Source organism: Phodopus roborovskii, unplaced genomic scaffold (genome assembly GCF_943737965.1).
Source record: "Phodopus roborovskii unplaced genomic scaffold, PHOROB, whole genome shotgun sequence".
Lineage (NCBI taxonomy): Eukaryota > Metazoa > Chordata > Mammalia > Rodentia > Cricetidae > Phodopus > Phodopus roborovskii.
The window spans coordinates 8,254,905-8,276,853 of record NW_026126461.1 but is presented as its reverse complement, the minus strand read 5'-3'; the positions used below and the strand labels follow the sequence as shown (position 1 = coordinate 8,276,853).

The 21,949-nt window shown below is 37.2% G+C and overlaps 1 protein-coding gene across 1 annotated transcript in view; it reads left to right on the top strand.

The window, feature by feature from the left end:
* St8sia4 (ST8 alpha-N-acetyl-neuraminide alpha-2,8-sialyltransferase 4) overlaps nucleotides 1–21,949 on the top strand; it is an 86,821-nt gene that overhangs the window by 11,798 nt on the left and 53,074 nt on the right. Inside the window, exon 3 of the mRNA XM_051190854.1 lies at nucleotides 2,983–3,240. Coding sequence (XP_051046811.1) covers nucleotides 2,983–3,240 — 258 coding nt within the window. The remainder of the gene's footprint in view (nucleotides 1–2,982; nucleotides 3,241–21,949) is intronic.

Sequence of the window (21,949 nt, the reverse complement as noted above, 5' to 3'; positions counted from 1 at the left end):
CTACCAACAATATTATCTCCGGTAACATTCCATGCATAAATTCCAGCCTTAAAATAGGAATCAAATGTTTGGCTAAGTATAAGAAATAAAACACACACAAATCATTTAAAGTCATTCAAAGGCTTTTCCTTTTAACCTTCCGGTTTAAAATAGCACATTCTACATTTAAAAAGTTTAAAATCTTCTCATAAAGCTTTTTCTAATTTTAATTTTCATTAGTCTATATGATTTGAATTTTTTATTGTCTTTAAAGGTACTTTTATTTTGTTTGGTTTTTAAAACTTCTTCTTTGTAAAGAAGAATAAATGACGGCTAAGCCTCATAAGCCAGCATTAGGATACATGACATTGACCTGTACCCTACTGCACTTGAGACTGTTTATTTCATTAGCTACTATTTTCTCCCTAAAGTTAACCAGCCTGTGCACCTTACAATTTGTTTCAACTTCTCAAACACCTTTTAAATTTTTTCCCTAAGTGTGTTTAAAATACATGTGTTCCTCTTACTTGGGTTTCAGATAACGCACTTTGAAATGATTTTGCTTCTAATTTTCTATTAACCAGAAAAGGCGTTACTTTTGGAAAGCCCCTCTTGTCGGTCTGCAGGCACATAAGTGTAACATTTTGATGATGTGAAAGGGGGTTTCCCTTTTTGGATTTCTAAACTACAGAAACTTCCATCATAGCTGCAGCTCTGATCGTCTCCTCTGAAGCTGCCAAACATGCTACTCCTTTTGAGCCCAATCTTTAAATGCATCTACGGCCGCCCATTTCAGGACTCTTCAAAGGGAAATGGCAAGATCACCCACCTCGATGATTTAACCACATCCGTGCACTCTTTTACTTCCACGACAGCCTTGGCATCTTCACAGCTAATGAAAATTTGTGTTAATATACACACATCATCACGCCCTTCCTATGTCCCTCCAGGCAATCAAGTGGTAGTTAATAAATGCGGAGGCAAGATTATTTGTGGCGTCACTTTTGATAGTTGGGGGTCACTTTTGGGGAGAAGAACTAGATCCTTATAATGTTTTGTCCTTATTAATGAAACTGACATTACCCAGTGTCACACAGCATAGACGGCATTAGCACAAAGGGAAACTACATCTCTGTATCTGACATATTACTACCCGGCGCTCACTTTTACCCCTGTGAAGACAGAAGCTTGCCTTGAGAGCTCACTGGTGAATAACATCTGCTTAGCAGCCTTTACTGTGGCTTTTCACACACTGCCTTTCGCTACTCCGTTTGGTAGCTGTTGGATTAGGTACTCATGGGCTTTTGGAGGCCACGTTCCTGAGTTGTTGTCAATATCATTTCATCACAAGCTAGTAGATCTTGTCATATTTCTTTGACATTAGTTACAAATGTGAACGAATCCTTCTGAAGTCCCCTTGTTATGTTTTAAAATGATCCTAACCTTGCCCTCCATCCCATAATTTGATCACAGATACCCCTTTGTATCATTGAAATCTGTGGATTTACATAGAAAGATAATTGTATCACTCTTGTGTGGCTAGCCATCATTTATATCCCCATTCCTCACTGATCAGGGTACGGTAAAAAGTGAGAGCTACAAAGCGCAGAGCCTCAGTTTGGATTACAGACCCTTTCGAGAGAGAGACACGTCCCTTGCTTCACTGCTTACCTCTTGGCTGTCGCATGTCTGATTCTACTACTTTACACCTTAAATAATCAACAGTTAAATACTTTTAAGCCAGTTTCCCACAAGAAATCAATTCGTTGTGTACAATATTCAGCTTCCAAGGTTTGAAAGGCCAACCACTTTTTTTTGGCCAACCGCTTTATTGGGTGCGTTTTCTCTTATGCCTCATCTCACCTGTGTATTTTCCCATTTTCTGCCATCTATTTGGAATACGCAGATATTAGTATTTGCACAGTATCCTATATCTTATGATTAACTTGCACAATAGCTGTAGAATGGGATAGGCTCAAAAATTAAAATATGGGATTGATATGTAAAATAAGATGTTATTAATTTAAATAAAAATTTATAAAGTTGAGAAAAATTACAGGCTTTAAAATCTAATCATACATAAGATGCATACACATCCGATTTGAAAAGATCAACACGACAACCAAAACAACTAGAGTTATGTTTAAATACTAAGAAATGTTCTGATTATCCAAGGGCATGGGTGTGCACACATACACGCACACAAATATGCTCACATGCACACACAACACACAAGTGCACAAACAGGCACACACACGCACACTCGTATACACACATGAACACACACAAACACACGTGCACACACACATACACACAAACACACGTGTACATACATGCATACGCATGCACACACACGCACAAACACACACACGTGCACACACATACAATTGCTATTTAAATATAATGGTGTATCTGCACAGCTCTCTTCATGGAAACCATCTTACTTCTTGAACTCTTAATCCTAAAGAAGACTTATAGACAGCTTTAATGAACCATTTGGGTATATATATTTTGGGAAGATCCTCACTAATTTAATGTTTCTGTCTATGGTCTAATTCAAAATAACTTCAAGTTATTGTTATCCATTTTAATGGACAATATTAAATAGAAGCAATGACTCCAGAATATTAAAAACACTAGGCAAGTATCTACTGGTACAAAACCCATCTATTACATAATGATTACATATATTTAAGTACATTTTGACAAATGGATTGATTTCCTCATATTAGATTATATATGTATGTGTATACACACACACACACACACACACACACACATATATATATATATATGACACCTACTTATAAAATTATTCTAAACTTACATGATAGGATTTTTAAAAAAATATATTTTGTATGACATTTACTTGATTTAAATATCACCTGAAACTTTAAGAGTAGGAGTTGCCAATTGACACTGTGTGTGCAAAATGTAAACAACCCCATGGGTTCTTAGATATGCAGGTCTTAATGTAAAGCTTTGCTTGCATTCCAAATATAGGAAGAACATTCTCCGTTTCTTAGATGCGGAACGGGATGTCTCTGTGGTGAAGAGCAGCTTTAAGCCTGGTGATGTCATCCACTATGTTCTGGACAGACGCCGGACACTAAATATTTCCCATGATCTGCACAGCCTCCTGCCTGAAGTTTCACCAATGAAAAACCGCAGGTTTAAGACCTGTGCTGTTGTTGGAAATTCTGGCATTCTGCTGGACAGTGAATGTGGCAAAGAGATTGACAGTCACAACTTTGTAATCAGGTGAGCATCCTTCTGTGCTTTTGAGACGCAAGCAAGTCAACAATATTTTAGTTAGAATGCTGTAAGGAATGTTTGAGATTCATATTAACATTAGGAATTGCTGATTACTGTTTATGTGTGATGTCCTTTTCAGTGCTTTATTTTTGGGCTAGAAACTTAATTACTGTATCATTGGAAGAACAGTTGATTTTCTTGTAGAATTTCACAACAGATTTTAAAGATGGGGTAATGAATATGTTAATTATATTAGTATGTACAGAGACAAACCATAGTTTCCCATACCTTATCTTTTAGTCACTCATTTCATATAACTTAATTCGTGGAAGGAAGATTATTATTTAGTGCTGTCACAGACATAAATTAATTTTACTACTTTATTAATAATAGCAGCTACAAAAAGAAGTTAAGTTAGTTGGTTTGTATCAACTATTTTGGGTCAAATTGCCTTTATTACTCTTTATTTGTGCTCTTGAAATTGTAGTTTTGTAAGTTTAGTTTCCTCATAGAATTGAACTTACTCATTTGTTATTTATTAGTGATCAATATATGTGATGAATCATGAGTTTGGTTAACTATTTATTAACTTAAAGGAGTAAGCAATGGGTCATATCTGAGAATTTAAGGAATTTTTAATGTCCAATTCTAGCATCTGTACAGCAACTTTTGTTGTCTTAGATCCTTAGGAAGCATGCTAAATGAATGAAATGGTTGTGCCAATGTGTGAAAAATAGATAATGTGACAGCAAAGGGTGTCCACAGCGAGCTCTAAACACTGCTGTCTAGGTGGAATATGGCTGTGAAGACTATGCAAGGATTCTGAACTCCCTCACACTCACACAACCACAGGGCAGGTAAAATAAGGCTGTGCAAGTGTCAGCGTGTGTTGGAAAGCATTGCGACATGAAGAAGTCGGTTTCACAGTGTGATTGACTCTGAAGGTAGTTGCTCCAAACAGGACTCACTTCTTCATCCTTCTCTGGCCGTAAACATTACATTACAGGCTGACTAAGCTGATACATTCGGCCCTATTTTGGATGCTGATAATAATACTGTTTTCTGTGTGACAGATTGCCTCCTATGGGTTAATTGGTGTCACTTTCTTTTCTGGCTTTGTTACCCCCTTTTACCGATTATTACTTTAAAAGTATCATTATTCTAATGAAAAATTCTGGTATCTTAAATTGCATTATTCCTTGGTAAGTGGGTCCCTTCCTCCTTTCATCGTTTGGTGACTGCCATCACTACGAATCACAGTCTTTCATTTTCGTTTTTCTTGCATTCATTTCCTAGAAGCTGTCCGTCTTTGTCCTGGTCTCATTCCCTTGAAACAGCCTATACGTTTGCAGACCCCTAGGACCTGATCCACTAACGATTATAGTTTTCAGTCTATGAATCTTAATGTCTGTCTTTATAAATGTCTTTGAAAAGACATTTATATAATGTCTTATATAATGTCTTTATAAAGATAAATTCCTCTTTTCTTGGTCTAGCAAGAACAGTAGGCCACACCAATCCATACACTGTCCTACTATGGACTAGCAGAACTTAGGTCACGTTGCTACCCTGCCTAACCTCTAGTTATACGCTGAGAAACTGGGGATTTGACTAATGCTGTCTTTTCTTTTTCCTTTAATGACTTGAGCACTTAATTTTGTGTCTAACTTTTAGACTTACAATTCATACATTCTGTTTCAGATTGTTAATGTCCCAGTGTAACCATTACAGACATTTTGATCATTTCTAAGGAAAGCAAAATTTGGTAATCTCCGGTACAATATTTTCATGTTTGAACTCTACACTCTTTGTCAAGTATATTTGGAGACATATTCTGTGTTCTGGAACAGAGTTGCCTCTCACCTGAAAAACAAACAATGAGAGGAATATGGTTATACATCCCAAGTAGGTGTCCGTCTTAATCCAGTTATATTTTACCCTCAGACTGTGGATGTAGCAGATGAGTATTTTGTCTAGTTTATGGATTCATGAGTACCCTGCTTTCACATAAAAGGTTAAATGTCACCATTCACTGCTTCAGTAGCTAACAATAATAATTAGTGTAGAAAACCACTTTGAAAACTCTGAGAATGAGATTGAAACAACTCACTGGCTGATGGAGGTTTCCAGTTGCTTTCTCTTCCAGATAAAGGACCTAGATGGACTATATTGCAAATTATTATATGTACATATGTGCTACAGAAGGGAAACACAGAAAGTTGCTGCACTATCAATTATTATATGTTACACACACACACAGGCACACACACAATTATTATTTAAGCCTCAAATTCCTTTTCATGGCAAATGTACATGAGGGAAATTATAGTTGTCGTAACGTGGCCCTATTCCTTCCCTGTCCTTAGGACTGCACGGTCAACATATCAGCAATTTCCCTGCATGACATCTTCAAGTTGAAAACTTTGGAATTATCACCCCACTAACATGCTCTCTTCACTAGAGCTTAGTCCATAACTTGTTTTCCTCTATTGCGAAGCTAGACTCCACCTTGATTGCAGCATCTGAGACACTATTGCTTTTCTAATCGGTCTCTGTATCTTTGCCTCCGACTTTTAAAAAAATTTAAATATATATATCTATATGTATTTGTCTTTTTGGTTCTTGCTAAATTTACTTTTTATTTATTCTTTTGAAGTTGTAATTTTTTGTTGTTGTTTTGGTTTTTGTTTGCTTATTTGATGGCAGGATTGTTTTTCAAGACAGGGTTTCTCTGTCTAGCTCTGGCTTTCCTGGAACTTATTCTGTAAGCCCTGCTAGCCTCAAACTCAGAGATCTTTCCGCCTTTGCCTCCCAAGTGCTGATATGTTCAGCTTTATAATCTTTTAACTAAATTGACTCCCTTTTTTCCTTCTAAGCCCTACGATGTCTCTGTCTTTTTCCATGCCTCCCATGCCCTCGGAAATTGATGGCCTCTTGCTGTTACTGTTACATATAAATGTATAGATATAAATACCACCCACTGAGTCCATTTTTATTGCTTGTGTGCATATGTTTTCAGGGCTGACCACTTGGTTTTAGATAACCAATTAAGGATTCATACTTAAAGGAGGCTAATTTTCTCTTTCAGTAGTCATTAGTTGCCTGTAGTCTTTTTTCTAATGTGATTTCCCCTTTTTAATGTTAGTGTGTAGATTACTATTGTCAATGTGCAGGTCTTATGTAGTTAGCCACACTGTTGAGGTGTTGGGATGTAGCACCCTTGTCATTTCTAGCAGACAAACTAACCACAGCCTTTTGGTCCTCTGACTCTTACATACTCTCTGCCTGCGTTGTGAATGTATCCACTGGAGCTGGGCTCCCTCCCCACAACCCAGTGATCTCTGCGATATGATAGATTGGTATTTCTGATATAGAGAACCACCAGTTGTGGTTTTCTGTAAGGCTACTCTTTGATGAGGGATGTGAACTTCTGCTGGACTAAGCCGGTGATGCTACAGGTTCTCTTTTGAGACCCATAACTTCACCAGCCTGAGGTAGTTAGCTAAGTTTCTAGTTTCAGGCATGATTTTCCTATGGTTGATGTGCCATAAGTCCAGTTAGATAGCTGTTGGTTCCCATCTAATATGAATACCACTACTGCACCTGTAGAGGTATCTTGTCATGGTCATCATTATCTTGATCCACATGGGTAGGACTACTGATTCCTTGCCTTTCCTGGGAGCTTGCATTGTACTTTCTGGTACTAAGAAAGCTAGACTGCAGGAAGGGGGCTTTCAGGTTATATCCAGCCAAATCTCCTGAGTCGTATGTCTCACGTCTGGGGTGTCAGCAGGCAATAGGGACTGCCGAGAGACAGTCCAAAGACGAGAAACATGCACACAAACACACACACACACACACACACACACACACACACACATGTGTGTGTGTGTGAGTGTACATATATACATAGATATATGAGTATAAACTTAAATGAAGTTATGTCACTTGGGCTGACAGTACTCCCTATAAACACAGAATATATATAAAACCTATTATCAGGCAAATTTACCCCTTCATTGATTGTCTTCTCATGCACATGCAAGAGAGAACCTCTCTGTGTAAGTTGTGTCTTCCTAAAAGGATCCTAGGACTTGTACCTCTTGTAATTCCTTATTCGCAAAGAAACACATGAAAATCTCTGTCAGCTGGTTCTTCCTTCTTATGATAGCCCTTTCAAACTTACAGTAAAATAGTTACTTGCTTGTAATTTCTAAAGAATGAATTATGAAACAATATTTATAAAGTTAAGTTCACATAAATCTAGTGTTCTCCAGCCTAGAGCTAGTCTAGAGGAAAGACACTAATGGGTATATGAATATTTGAAGTCTTTTCATAGCTAATTCATTTTCCTAAGTTGCTTTCATCTCTGTTGTATTACTCCCTTCAGGTCACAAAATTTTTAAAAATAATAATAAAACTAGGCAAAATCTATTGGGATGTACAAGTCAACTGCATATTAGGTTAACATTGAACAAAAGATTTTAAGCAGGTTTTCAACATTGAAATAATTGACAGCTCTTTGGGCATTTGAAGCTGGTTAAGACCCTTCACTCTAGAACTTTACATGCTTGTCTGTACTTTGTCAACATATGGCCATTTAATGTTTAATAAGAATTTAATAATGATAAGCTGTTGTAACACGAAAAAATAGAAGGGCTCAAGCTGAAGGTCAGAAAAGGAAAGAAGCAGGCTAGTAGCTTTTCCCACTGCCTCAGGCTGAATGGGCTGATCTGCTGCCTCTCCTCAAGTATGGCTGGAGAATCCTGAGACTGAATGTCTTCCTATCCCCAGTATGGCTGGAAAAGGAATGCATGAAACTGAGACCTTGTTCCTGTTTTATATACCTCCCTAATGTTGAGATTAAAGGCGTGTGATCGCAGGTCCTGAGATTATCTTTGTGTGAGAAGTTTCTCTTTAGTACTGCATCAATTTTGGGTGGCCTTGAACTCACAGAGATCCGTCTATCACTTAATCTTGAGTCCTAGGATTAAAGGTTTGTACTTGGCTTCTATCGCTTGTGGCTAACTTTGCTTTCTGAATCCTCAGGCAAGTTTTAATCAATCATAAGTAATTTATCACCACAAGCTGTACAAGCTCTTATTTGTGTTATGTAGGAAACAAACATATTTAAATTGACCACTTCCCAGTTTTGCACATTTTTTTGTTTGTTTGTTTTGTTTTTGTTTTTCCAGACAGGGTTTCTCTGTATAGTTTCATAGAGCAGGATGGCCTCAAATTCATAGAGATCCACCTGCCTCTGCCTCCTGTGTGTTGACACTAAAGGTGTGAGCCACCACCTTCTGGCTATTGGGAATTTTCTTTACTTTGGGAAATCAGCATAGGATAGACCCAGATCCCCTGAACATGGGTCTCAGTTAGAAGGCCTGGGCAGTCTAAGGGACCTCAGACAGTGGAACCAGGATGTATTCCTGGTGCATGAAAGGAACTTAGGGAACACATTCCCCATGGAGGGATACTGCCTTAACCTAGAGGCAGGAGGGAGGGCCTAGGCCCTACTCCAAATGAATTGACAGATTTTGATGATCCCTCATGGAAGGCATCACCCTCCCTGGGGAGTGGGTGGGGAATGGGATGAGAGGGGGTGGGGGGCATGGGAGGGAGAGGGAACTGGGATCGAAATGTAAAATAAGAAAAAATAATAATAAAAAAATAAAATAAAATTTAAAAACCTAGAAGTTGGTGTGCTCCAATCCAGTGAATTTTATGGAACTGTTGGCAGGATTTTCTGTTTTCCCAAGAGAACCAGAAGCACGTTATTTCTCAAGACACAATGAAGTATGTCCATTTTAGAAAGTATCTGCATTAGCTGAAGTGAGGCTTTTTATTTAATAGCAGTTCTGTTCATCCCTTTGTCTTTTAATTCATTAAGGATTTGGGGGGTAACAGTTTACTATACTGTACAAGAGAGTTGAAAAGACGTATTTGGGACTTGTCTTAAGCACTCAGGGAATGGAAGTAGTCATTTATTGGATGAAACAGTAAGCAGGATATTAGCATTTGGTTACCATTAAATACCACCTGCTTTTGCCAAATTTCAATTATCAGTTAAAATGTATTTTTCTGAACAAGAAAAAAAAAGAATGAGAGAAAAGCAAGCAAGAATAGTATATAAGAAGAAGAAACTCTTTGACACTTGCGAATAAAGGCTGTCACCAAGGGGGTTTGAATGAGAACAATTCTCATGCTAGTAATATCGTTCAGACCAGTGTAATTCTACTGTGTCTGGTCCTGTGGATGAAGAAGAAGGTTCTCCTAGTGTCCACACTAGTTCTTTGTTGATTGCTTCAAACTATCTGGGAAAATGAAAATAAGCAGCTGTGACAGAAGTAAGATGACCAAATGTTACCACATTTCCCTCCTAGAAGATAAAAACAAATTGAATGCAGCCCAAAGATAGCGATTATAGTGGGCAGGTGGAGGACCGTTCTTTAAATACAGGCTGAAGATTGAGATGGGGACAGTTTTAGCAATAAAAGGAACTACTCTATTACTCTACCCCTTTGGAAGGGTAGAGTCTATACATATTTTGGTTAGTTTTTACATTTCTGTGTTTCATTTAGTATATTTACTTCCTTTTTTTCTTTTCTTTTTTTTTTTTTTTATTCCAGTCATATTGTGGTAACTCATAGATACCCTGATGCTGGGAATAATCACTGGAAAAACAAAATTCTATTTTGATCCTTGAACACCAACCAATCACTTGATAAGGATATGTGCTCCTCTCTGAAATACTTCCCCAGAATCTTATCCCCGCCCTAGAATGATTACATTCAAGTGCACAATCATCTTTTGTTTCTGCAAATACCTGGGAACTTCTTCTGTTCCTGTATCTTTGTGCAATAGTGACATTATTTCCATTAAAGGTGAAGAATGAAATAGTCGTTTAGAGTTTATTGAAAATGCAATTCCTCCTTGAAATGTGTCCCCATTTATTTACAGCTGGCTAGAACATTCAGAACAGTTGTCTGACCCACTTGGAGATGGGCTGAACCTACACAGATGCACAGCTGTTTGAATGGTTTCTTGAGTAGCCTGTTTCCAGTTTGTTTGGTTGTTTCCCAGGTGCCTCAGTAGATAATAGGTTTGTTGAGGGAGAGATGAATTGTGTCTAGTCTGCTCTCATCAGCACTGATTAGTTAGTGAATTCACGAGATGGGATGTGTCTAAGTATTATGTTTAACCTGACCTCTGACTTCAAAGACAATAACCCTTTTTGAAGATTGGATCTTTATTCGGCATCACCCAGATTTTATTGCTTTTTTTTACAGTTACATTTAGAAATGAGCTGACATCTATCTTAGCAATGCACTAGTGTGTACAGTATGGCAAGCAAACAGCAGCAATCTTTCACTACAAGTAGTTTACTTCTGGGAGTGGGGATGGAGAAATGTAAATGGTATAAGTTTCTTGTCTTTGCTGTTTACTTGTAAGAACTACAAATATTAAGATCCCCGTGAAGCTTAAGATAAGCACAAGAAAATGCCCAAATATTTTATAAGCATAGAACACATTGAAACACACTTTTTTTTTCTGAAAAGGACACTCACAGTATCAATTTGAACAATTAATAAGTCACTTGAAATAACAATAGTTAACTATTGGACAAAAGGGACCTACGATCATATCAGTACAAGACGCTTGCGGTGTAAAAACAAAGATTAAAATGTAAGAATAGGAAAACCTATTGAGAGATTCCCTCTACTTTGACCGTAGTCAATCCTCCCTATCTCTTCCCAGGCCCACCCAACTCTGTGTCTTTCTAAAAATCCTTTAGGACTAATTTGTCCTGCCCAGATATTCTTGGATGTGTGCCCTTCTACTAGCACACACTGACTTACCAGAGACTGCACTCTTAGAGAAAACTGCCTCTCCTTCTCCTAGCATCTAACAATTGCCAACAACTTTAGAGGTGGGGGTAGAATTGTGAGTTCAACTTTCCTTTCCATCCTGGAATTTTTCTGTCTTGGGCTTGAACCAGCCTTTTGCATGCGTGCAGAGCCACAGTGAATTCATATGTATGGCTTCACTGATGTAGAAGATAATGCTTCATTGGACTCATCCACCAGTCTGGCTTTCACAGTCTTTATATTCCCTCATCCACAATGAACCCTGAGACTTTCTGGGGTGGGGTGTTACATGTGTTTCCTTTGGGGTGAAGCATTGGGCAGTCTCTCACTTTCAGCCCTTTGCCCGGCTGTGGGTTAACTGCATTACTCACCATTTACTACAAGTAGAGCTATCTCAGATGAGGGTTGAGAGATGTATGGGTCTATGTATCTATGGGACAACAATAATTTATTAGGATTCAGTTTAACACTATATCCATTTTGAACCATAATATCTGTGAGTTCCTCCAAGTGCTTTCAATACTTCTTAACCCAATAATACACTTTTATACTTATGAGTGACTAAATATTCAACCAATTTCTATACTAAAGCTTCCACACTCATGCATTTAAATAAAAAGAAAGAGAAAATATTTAATAAGCATTTCTAAAACTATAAATCAAGCAATGCTGTCAAGTGGATTATGATTAATGTCTCATCACGTATATGCCTCATGATACCTAGTCTATGATTCCTTAGTGAGACAATCTTAAGTTTCATTAAAGAAATCTTAAGACAATAACAAAGTCAGTCTCTGCTTCAAATTGGAAGTGTCGTGGCCTGTTATCTCTCCTGATGGAGATGGGGGATGAAATGATGAGGGCCCCTTGGCATTAACTATTCTGTCATTTTGGCCAGGAAGAAAATGGATTATTTTAATCTGGAACTGATACGTCAGTTATGTGCCTAATCCACCTCTTATCTGCTTAATAATATGAGCAAATAAAAGCATAACATGAAATATTACTTCAGATATACTTCTCAGAATCTAATTCTTGAAAGATTCATAGAAATTTTGCTTGCTTTAGATGTACTTTATTAAAACTTCAGGAAGCTGTGATTTCTGTCTTTCAGATTCTTTACTGGCATTGTAGGCACAGAATGAGTTCTATACAAAAGAATTTAGTTCTATTTATGATTTCATATCTAATATTTTCATTTCCTCTTGAGGATAAGTACTTCTATTGTTCAAGAAGCATTTGTTTCTCTGATATTGTTAAGTATAGCAAGGTTTAATTTGTGGCCTTACAGCTTTTTTTTATTAACTAATAAAAGAAACATCACAAATATTGACTTTTCTGAGACTACCTACAGTGATAGAACCAAGAGTAGCACTGTGTGCAAACAGGAAGAAGGAATGGGGAACTTTTAAATGTAAAATATTGAAATAGTTCTTTCTTTTAAATTTATCATATCAGTATATTTGTCAAGGCTAGAAATAACTTTTTTTTTTTTAAATTTTATAAAACTGGGGTTCTCTGTATAACAGTCATTGCTATCCTGGGAAAGTGCACTGTAGACCAGGCTGTCCCTCAGCTCACAGAGATCTGCCTCTTCTGCCTCCCAAAGGTGTGCTTCACCATACCTGGCAGCTAGAAATCACTTTGTAAAACTTGTGTTAAAGCATCCCTCACATTACCTAAAGAAATGGTGTTGATTAGAACAAATCAATTTTATATTATTCCTGTAGCCATTCAAAATAAATCTGTCAAACAGGAAAACACTAGTATATTTTAGGAAAACATTAGTAGGTCATGATATTAATTAATCACAAAGTAACACATGATATGTGATACCATGGCCCAGTAGATAGCAGATCTGATTAGAATACTGAGAGCATCTATGAACCCTTTCTATGGGAGACTGAGGCTCCATAGGCCAGGTTTAGTCAATGAAATAAAACCTCTGAAGACATAGTAAAGAAGCTCCACATGGAGTTTGAGTTCTTTGTGGTAAAGATAAGCATTGGACAACCTGAAGGACTGGACCGCCTTGCCTTGGCAAGGTTTGTAGTCACTCCTTTTGGTGTCCTGTACGTCCAGTTTGAACAGTGACAGCACACTGTCAGCAGTTGAGGCAAGGGCATGTTATTGCCCAATGGGTTCACAGAATGTCTGTCAGATGTGCCAGGCCTATTGGCTGAAGATGGATGCCCCAATGTTGCAGAGCAATCTTGGGTGACTGTCCAGGCAGCCAGCTGTTTCTGTCATTTTCATTCTTTGGAAGTTGATTGCTTGTACTTCCTTTACTTAGTTAATGTTATTTCCTTCTTGGGTCTCTGAGGGAGTGGAAGACTAAATAGTATAGTTATAGTTTCCCCTGTTTACCACAATAAGTAGAGAAACTCGCTACAGATGGATTAAGTGTAATAGGTTTAAAAGGCATTAAAAGATAATTTGTGAAGCATATTAGAACAGAAAGTAAATTATGTACAAGACTTTGAACTCATCAAGAAAGAATAGATGATGGGATATTTCTCAGAATTTGTCATATGCTTATGGACTAGACATTGTACTTGTTGCCATTTATATATTATATATAGTTATTGTTCTTATCGTATGTAGTTTTTCTCATATTGGTTATAAATTTTTAAAAACTTTAGACATGAAAGGGGGGATATGTGGTGATATCTTTCTTGCACAAATAAAACCTGTCTGGGAGTCAGAGAATGGAGCTTGTCACTAGCTAACCATTAGCTGTCTGGCATTCCCTGGTAAGATAAGATCATGTGGAAATGCAAAGATTAGTAGTTATGGGTTAATATTTCAGTTCCCTCTGCCCCCCCAACCCCCCACTTTCTAACCATGAGCTTCATACATTCATGCAGATTAAGTGGTGAAAGTTATTTTGAGGTTTTCATTAAAAAAATACTCTCATAAAAATCTTCAAAGTTATTTGAAGTTTTCAGAAGCCATACACATCTTCTGTTAGGTGCTTTACCTCTCTATGTATCTACACAAAGTGTATTGTAATATAAAAACACTCCAAATGTGGTGTCCCTGATGTATGTAAGAGAGTCTTAGTTTTGTGCAGAAGCACGCTTTTTATAGATCAGTGTGGATTTCTGTTTAATTATGTTAATTTGTTCCTCACTAAGCTTCCTTTTATCCTTCCTTCCTTCCTTCCTTCCTTCCTTTCTTTCTTTCTTCTCTGTAGCCTAAATCACTTTCTGTTAATGTCACCGTTTCCCCCCAACCCCCCCCCCCCAAGTTACTTCTGTCCTCACCACGTGCCTTGAATTGCATTGTAAGGAATAGTTTACTTTAAAAAACAAGGAAGTCTCAGATATACAACAAGATGCTTCATCCTACACTGAAGTTCATGATTCCAGTGCCAACTGGATGCTCCTTACAAATGTGAACTCTTAGAACTAAGCCATCCCTGCTGATTCAGAATGTGTGTATAATTAAGTGTCTGGGTATAGATGCCCTGGGGGATCTGAAGCAATGTGGCAAAGATGATCCATCTTTCCATGGAGAGGGATGCTTCACCGAGGAAAGAGATGGGGGATGAAAGAATAGGATGCTCTAGAGAATAAAATCATGTGGACTTTCCACTGGTATATAGATTATGACAAACTTTACATCACACCGCTGACCTTTACTGCATGTTGTCATTTATAGAAATAAAATTTGCTAGAAGAAACAAAACAAAGTTTCCTTGTAATTGCAAAGGATATCTTCAGTCCTTTCACACATGCACATACATTTCTTAATGGCAAATAGAAAACTATGAAGTGTGTGACAGAAATGAGGAGGGTGCTTAGTATTTATAGGGATTCAAAAAACAACTTGTGTTTCAGAGACAGGACCATGGCAAACATAACTTTTGCCATTCAATTTTAGATTAATTTTTTTTTGCTTAATGTATTTTCATATTTATTTTTGCTCGGTAGACTTTTACAGCCTTAAAATAATTATCTATATGTTTTTATCTACTGAGTTTAATGATAACATCCATGTCCTATGCACAACTCAGAATTTAATTTTATTACAATCAAACATTTTAAATTTTAACAATGCCAAATAGGAAGGTTATTGTGGATTGTTGTGTGATACACATAGATTAGTTTTGAAATTATGTTAGTCCCAAAAGAAAGGGACTTTTAAAATAAGACATAGTAATGAAAATGGACATGGAAAATACTGCAACTATTTAAAACATGTTAACTAATTTCTAAAAATAAAGATTATGTACATGTAATGTTAAAAATTAATGTGAGCTGGGGGTTGGTGGCACATGCCTTTAATCCCAACATTCGGAAGGCAGAGGCAGATGAATCTCTATGAGTTCAAGACCAGCCTGGTCTACAGAGCTAGTCCAGGATAGGCTCCAAAGCAATGCAGAGAAATCCTGTCTAGAAAAACACAAAACAATAACAAAAACAAAAATTAGTATGTAGAAAAGCTTCACTGATACTCATTTCTCAGTAAAACACATTCAGAAATGTAAGTAGATAGAACTTTCCCAAAAATCAAGTTGATGATGTCTTCCAAGAACCCTAAAGATATTCATATTTATTTACATGTCATTTTGAGTTGTAGAAATCCTGCCATGGAAGCAATTGTTTAACCATAAAACATTGTTACAGTGCATAAAAAACAACATAGAAATTGCTGGAAACTCAGATGATTAGTCCTTCTCAGGGCGGAGAAGTGAATTGGAGGTAGTAGAACAAAATGCAAGTGTTTTTCAACATCATCAGATAACATAAGAGTTTGGGTTGCCTTCCTTTTGGGTCCATAATGGAAACTACATGCAAAAGGCAATGTCAAGTTTGGACATATATATTGAAGAAGAATCATGTGGTATTAATTGTTTTCATGGCATTTTGAAATATCTGAAGACATACCCTTCTAGTTCTTTGGAGGTTTTGGTTTATTTAATTTTGTTTGATTTGTAATTGCTATAAATGAAAGGGATACATCCAGAATTCTAGAAATAAGTATCTATAAGTGAAATTAAAACAGTATAAAATGGTTATGAAAAAAACATCTCTCAATAAGGGTATCTAGAGGAAGCAAATTTGAATTTCATGTCAGAGTAGAAAAGAAGAGAGAAAATTGTGCTGGCACAGCATGATTCACGATGGCACAGAGTTTCTTCTCTAACCCAAAGTGCCACCAAATGCCCAGTTTATTAGTCTTTCCATACATTTCAAAATATGGTGACAGTCTTTATTTGAAATTAAACACCCACCTATTAATCCTTTTGCACCTGGGTGCTATATTTAATTTTTGGGGGGTCCAAAGTCAAAAACAAAAATTTCAGTACACAGTAGCTTTGGATTTCTTCTTTGTAATAATTTTTCTTCAATCAGTCACCTAGGTATGGAAAAGTTATCTGGAAGTAGCTCAGAGCAGACATCTCTACTTTTGAAGCTGCCGGAGTGTAGGGAAGGGTGTAAGCTCATGAAGTAACAGTGAAAGTTGAAGTGTAAGTGGGTCCTCACAGAACGCTATGATGAGAAGGAGAGGGGGTGCAAACTGTCCAGTTGGAAAGGCTTGCTGAAGCTGCTTGTGTCCGGCTTTAATTGTAAAGGGGCAGCAGGTGAATACAGAAGGGGAACAAGCTAAACGATGTGGTCCTTTTCAATGTCCTTGGGCATGGATAATAGTTTTGGGGTGTGTCAATGCAAGAGCACACTGGTTAATGAGATCTAGTAAGACTGGAAAGGGAGGTGAAAGGGTCTAAGAAGCTTGAGATTAATTGTGCACATGTTCTGGGAAGGCATTCAACAAAACAGTTGTAGGAGTAAATGTGAGACACATTAAGATGTTTAAGCCAATTGATTAATGCAAAGGAAATAAAATTGATTCAGGGTGCATATGCATATCATACAATAATGATTAATACAGAGCCTGCAATGGCATTCAGTTTTTCCTCTAATTTAAGGATATTTGTACATATACAATGAGGTGTTTTCAGCGATGGATCCTTGTCTGAGCATAGATGCTTATGTCGCCCTTACATTTTTTAGATATTCTCTGAGGGTATTTTTAGTGAATTAATAGGGCATACCATTTTGACTGTGACTCATCATTTACAACATCATGATAATGTCAAAAAGCTTCCAGATATTAGAGCATTTAGGCTTTGTATTTTCTCATAAGAGCTCTTCAAATTAGAACTCTGAAAACAGTCTGAAAGTTACCAAGATGAGGGAAAAATTGAGAGACAGATATAGGGAGGAGAAACTGAGGGCAAGGAAAAAATAAAAATCATAACAATGCTGTGAATTTGCATAATGAGGAAAATAGACATAGCAAGATGAGTATGCAACTCTGAGGACAGGTTAGATGCTTTTATAATATAGTGAACCCAGTCAGGGACAATTTGAATTAATTCTAGCCTAGTGTTCTAAGGCTCTTTGTACATAGGTTAATCCTCTCTACATTTCCTCTCGAAGTTTAGGGCCTCCTTGTAGCTACTCAGTGAGTGGACAAAAGAACAACACAGCCTTCTTTCAATTCAAATTCCAACAATATTCATTTTTTTCATGGTTTTTCAAGACAGGGTTTCTCGGTGTAACAGTCCCAGATGTCTTGGAAATCACTTTGTAGACCAGGGTGGTCTCAAAGTCACTGAGATACCCCTACCTCTGCCTCTCAAGTGTTGGAATTAAAGGCCTGCGTCGCCATCACCTGGCTCAACAATGTTCCTAATGCAGAATAAAATCACTGAGAACTCACACTGGTAAAGATATGTCAGGGCTGTTACAGACTGAGTAGCATTAACTGAATGTACTATGAAACTAAGGCCCTTTCTAAATTATATTCTTACTTTCAGGGACACTGTGAAGGACACATGAGAGAATCCCATTTTAATGTCTGATATTTTCCAAAGTTACCAGGAAATCTCTAATTGTAATTATGACTGCAAACTTTCTTTTTAAAGCAATGAAATCCAAAGTCAAAACCATCAATTGAAATTTATGTGGTTGAATAGTTTTTTCCCTTTATGATGTATAACATGAGATCTTCTTTCCATTAAGTTCTTATTATGAACAAAAGATGTATTTGAATATTTTTTTGATAATTTTTTAATTTAAATTTGAATCAAGTTTGTTTGACATGTCAATCCCAGTTCCCCCAATCCTCCCATCCTCCCCTCCCCCCCCAACCCCTATCATATCACCTTTCTGCTCCCCAGGGAGGGTGAGGCCTTTCATGGAGAGTCTTCAAAGTCTGTCTTATCATTTGGAGCAGGGTTTAGGCCCTCCCCTATGGGTCTAGGATGATGGAGTATCCCTCTATGTGGAATGGGCTCTCAAAGTCCATAACTACCTTGTATGCCATCCTAGAGCCTTCATCGAGTAGCTGATGGAAGCAGAAGCAGACACCCAAAGCTAAACACTGAGCCAAACTCCTGCAATCCAGTTGTTGCAGAGAGGGAGGACTGATGAGCAAAGGGGTCAAGACCATGCTACAGAAACAGCTGACCTGAACAAGGGGGAGCTCATGGACTCCAGTCTGAGAGCTGAGAGAGCAGCATAGGACCGACCCAGACTCCCTGAATGTGGGTGTTGGATAGGAGTACTTGGCAGTCTATGAGGCCTCTTGTAGTGGATCAGTATTGATCCCTAGAATACACATTTGAATATCTTTAAAGCAAGTAACCAGGGAATTTGTGAGCTTCTGCTTAAGTTAGCATCTTAATCAAAATGATACAAACTTTTAAATCAGGTATTCATGTACTACCTCTTCAATTTAACATTCATTCAAACCAAATCACAGATGTTTTCAAGTATGTTGAAGAAATAATTTGTGTCTAGTAATTCTGTCTGGATTTAGAAGCAAAATAAAGGTTTCTAGTGTAAATGTAGCACACTGTGGTTATTAAACACAGTTATTCAATAAACAAATAATATCCTTCTGATGACTCACAGTTAATATGCAGTACAGCTGCATACTACGGCTTATGCACACAAAAAATGCCAGGAAATGTCCCTTTGTGCTTTGTTGAATGCCCAATCCCAGGAAGTAACAGTTGAAAGGATAATCATTTGACAATACGGAACCTGGATTCTACTGCTGGCATGGCTGTTAAATGCCATGCAACTTTGAGCAAATGATACCAACTCTGTGGGCCTCATTTTCTCCAGCTGATTTGTGTAATGGGGAAAGTGAACTCAATGGTCTCTTGGGCTTCTTTCTGTGCCTGTATTTCCCATGATTCAATGGGAACAAGGCCAGTGGGCTTACCTTGTTTGGAATTTCTACCCTCTAGTCACTACAGTTTATAGACAAAATTCTTTTCATCTCTGAACTTAGGGAACTGGTATATATTGCTGTGCTGTGGTATTTGGTTCAGAATTGTTGCCTTCCTTCTGATGAATGCCATCAGCTGGGTAAGAGACAAAATCAAGAGATGAGCACATTTTTTATTTTTTTAAGGAAAAAAAAAAAAAAAAAAAAAACAACCTTGTGTAACATTCAGTGATTCAGACAGAGGTCTGTAAGTGTGACCAGATCAGGTTCCAGGGAGTTGATAGATTATAGGAAAGGGGTAAAGAAGAACCAAGTAACACTAGAATAACCAAAGAAAGAGAAGTAGCTCTGCATCACCACTCCGGGTAGCTCCGGGGAAAAGACTTTCACTTTTCTCGGGGTATATCCTAGTTCCTGTATCTTCCACTTTACAGGCAGCCATCAACATTCCTGGAATATAGAATGCAAATACCAATTGACTCATCTGTTACTAGAAACATAAAATTATGAATTAATTGTCAGCATGATGCCAACTATTAACAGTAATCATGTTTAAGAGGACTTACAAGAATTATGTTTGAAAAACAAAATGTCTTTCTTTTTAGGTAGAATGTTTTCAATGCTTCATGTGTGTGTCCCCCTCTCTCTGTGCATGTGCATGTAAAATTAATACATGGACCTCCATGCAGTGCATATGGATTCAGTTTTAAAAACTGCAAGAATACTAATTTTTAACTGAAAAGTTCAAATAGAAGCTTGGACTATCTGAGGGGCCCCCAGCAGTAGGACCATGATACAAACCTGGTACATGAGCTAGCCTGTTGGAGCCCATTCCCTTTGGAGGGATACCATGCTCAGCCTTAATGCATGGAAGAGGGGCTTGGCCCTGCCCCAACCTACTGTGCCGGACTTAGTTGATTCCCCATGGGAGCCCATACCCTTGAGGAGGAGTGGATGCACTAAAGGTGGGCCGGGGGAGAGGTGAGGGACATGGGAGGAGCGTTGAGAGGGAGACCTGTGGTGGAAATGTAAAATAAAATTTACAAGAATAAATAAACTATTTTTTAAAAAGTCAGAAAAAAATGAATAGTGCACATAGGCTCGATGTGCATACAGAGTAAGTTTACATTTGAGTTTCTACACAGAGATTGGGCACTTTTTAATTTTGCTAAAAGTTATTTTTAATCTAAATATATGCTTATGTGGGAGTGGGGAGTGTGTGGGCTGGGGTGGAGGCAGAGGTTAGAAACATGGACCCTCTTGGAATTAGTATTACAGGCCCTTGTGAGCCACCTAGTATGGGTGATAGGAACTGGACTTGGGGCCTTGCCAAGAATATCACAGTTCTTAATTGCAGAGCCATCGTTCCAGCCCAAAGAACTTCGTTTTAATTAAATATTGAACTTTTGAGATTTCATGAACTATAGTTTTATGTACTCATCCTTGGGTTTTAGCACTGCTGTGGATACTATTTTGATTATTTTTATTTGTTTTTGTGAGGTAGAATATATTATTAAAGGACTGAACACCATTGAAAATTGTAATGTTGAGAGTGAAGTTTTGGGTTCAGTGCTTTTAATTCAGTACATAGCTTACACCCCAGCTTCCAAGATTTGCAAATCAGTGGGACATCTCTTCTCATTAATAGAACATGACTACTAATTCTTAGTCATATTTGTAATTCTTATGATCTGGGCAATTCACACAGGTACCATCTTGTATGGGAAGATAGTAACTGATACCTTTGTGATAAGCAATTTATTTCTCACTATGACTATCATATTAAAATACTTATTTGAGTTTAAAATATAAGCAATTATTTCATTAATTTAATTCATGTATTTAGCTAGTGTTTTACTCATTCCTCAAGGTTTCCAGTTCTGGACCACATCACAAGTATCACACATATAAAGACAAAACTGTATTTGGAGTTCGGAGTTTAAAGGAGGAGTCATATAAGTATAATAATAAATAAATAATAAATGATAAAATCACACATTGACAGGAATAATTGAAGTAGGAATAGCAGATTACTGGAAATGAGACATAGGAATCCATTATAAAAATGAGAGTTCCATATTGATGATGATTCTGATAAAAAAGGAAAACAAGTGTCATTTAAACAAATGTCTTACATTTCAAGAACTACTTGCTTCCATTTTAATTAATGACATTAATTTTACAAACTAAGAGTTCCTGTAGCTTGCTCTACTCCATACATGCATGTTAATGAAGAATTGTATGAGTACATTTACATTGTATGTTTTTGTTTTGGTTATTAAAATCACTAATTTTCAAATACATTTTATTTTCTTACACTCCTCAGATATAATGCTTTATATGCAACTTAGGAGAGCTCTTCCTATTTGGAATGCTTAACTTTGTGCCCTTTATATTAAGTAGTTTCTCACCTCTTTACTCATATAAAGAACTTTTTACCATATTTCAAGATCCAATGTATTCTTCCACACAGCGCAGGGCTTAGTAAATGAGCATTTGTACTTTCACCTTTTAAAAGAACAAATTTTACCTGTTACAATCTAATTAAGAGGGAATCCTAAAACTTAGAATTACTTTCAACACTACAGTTTTTT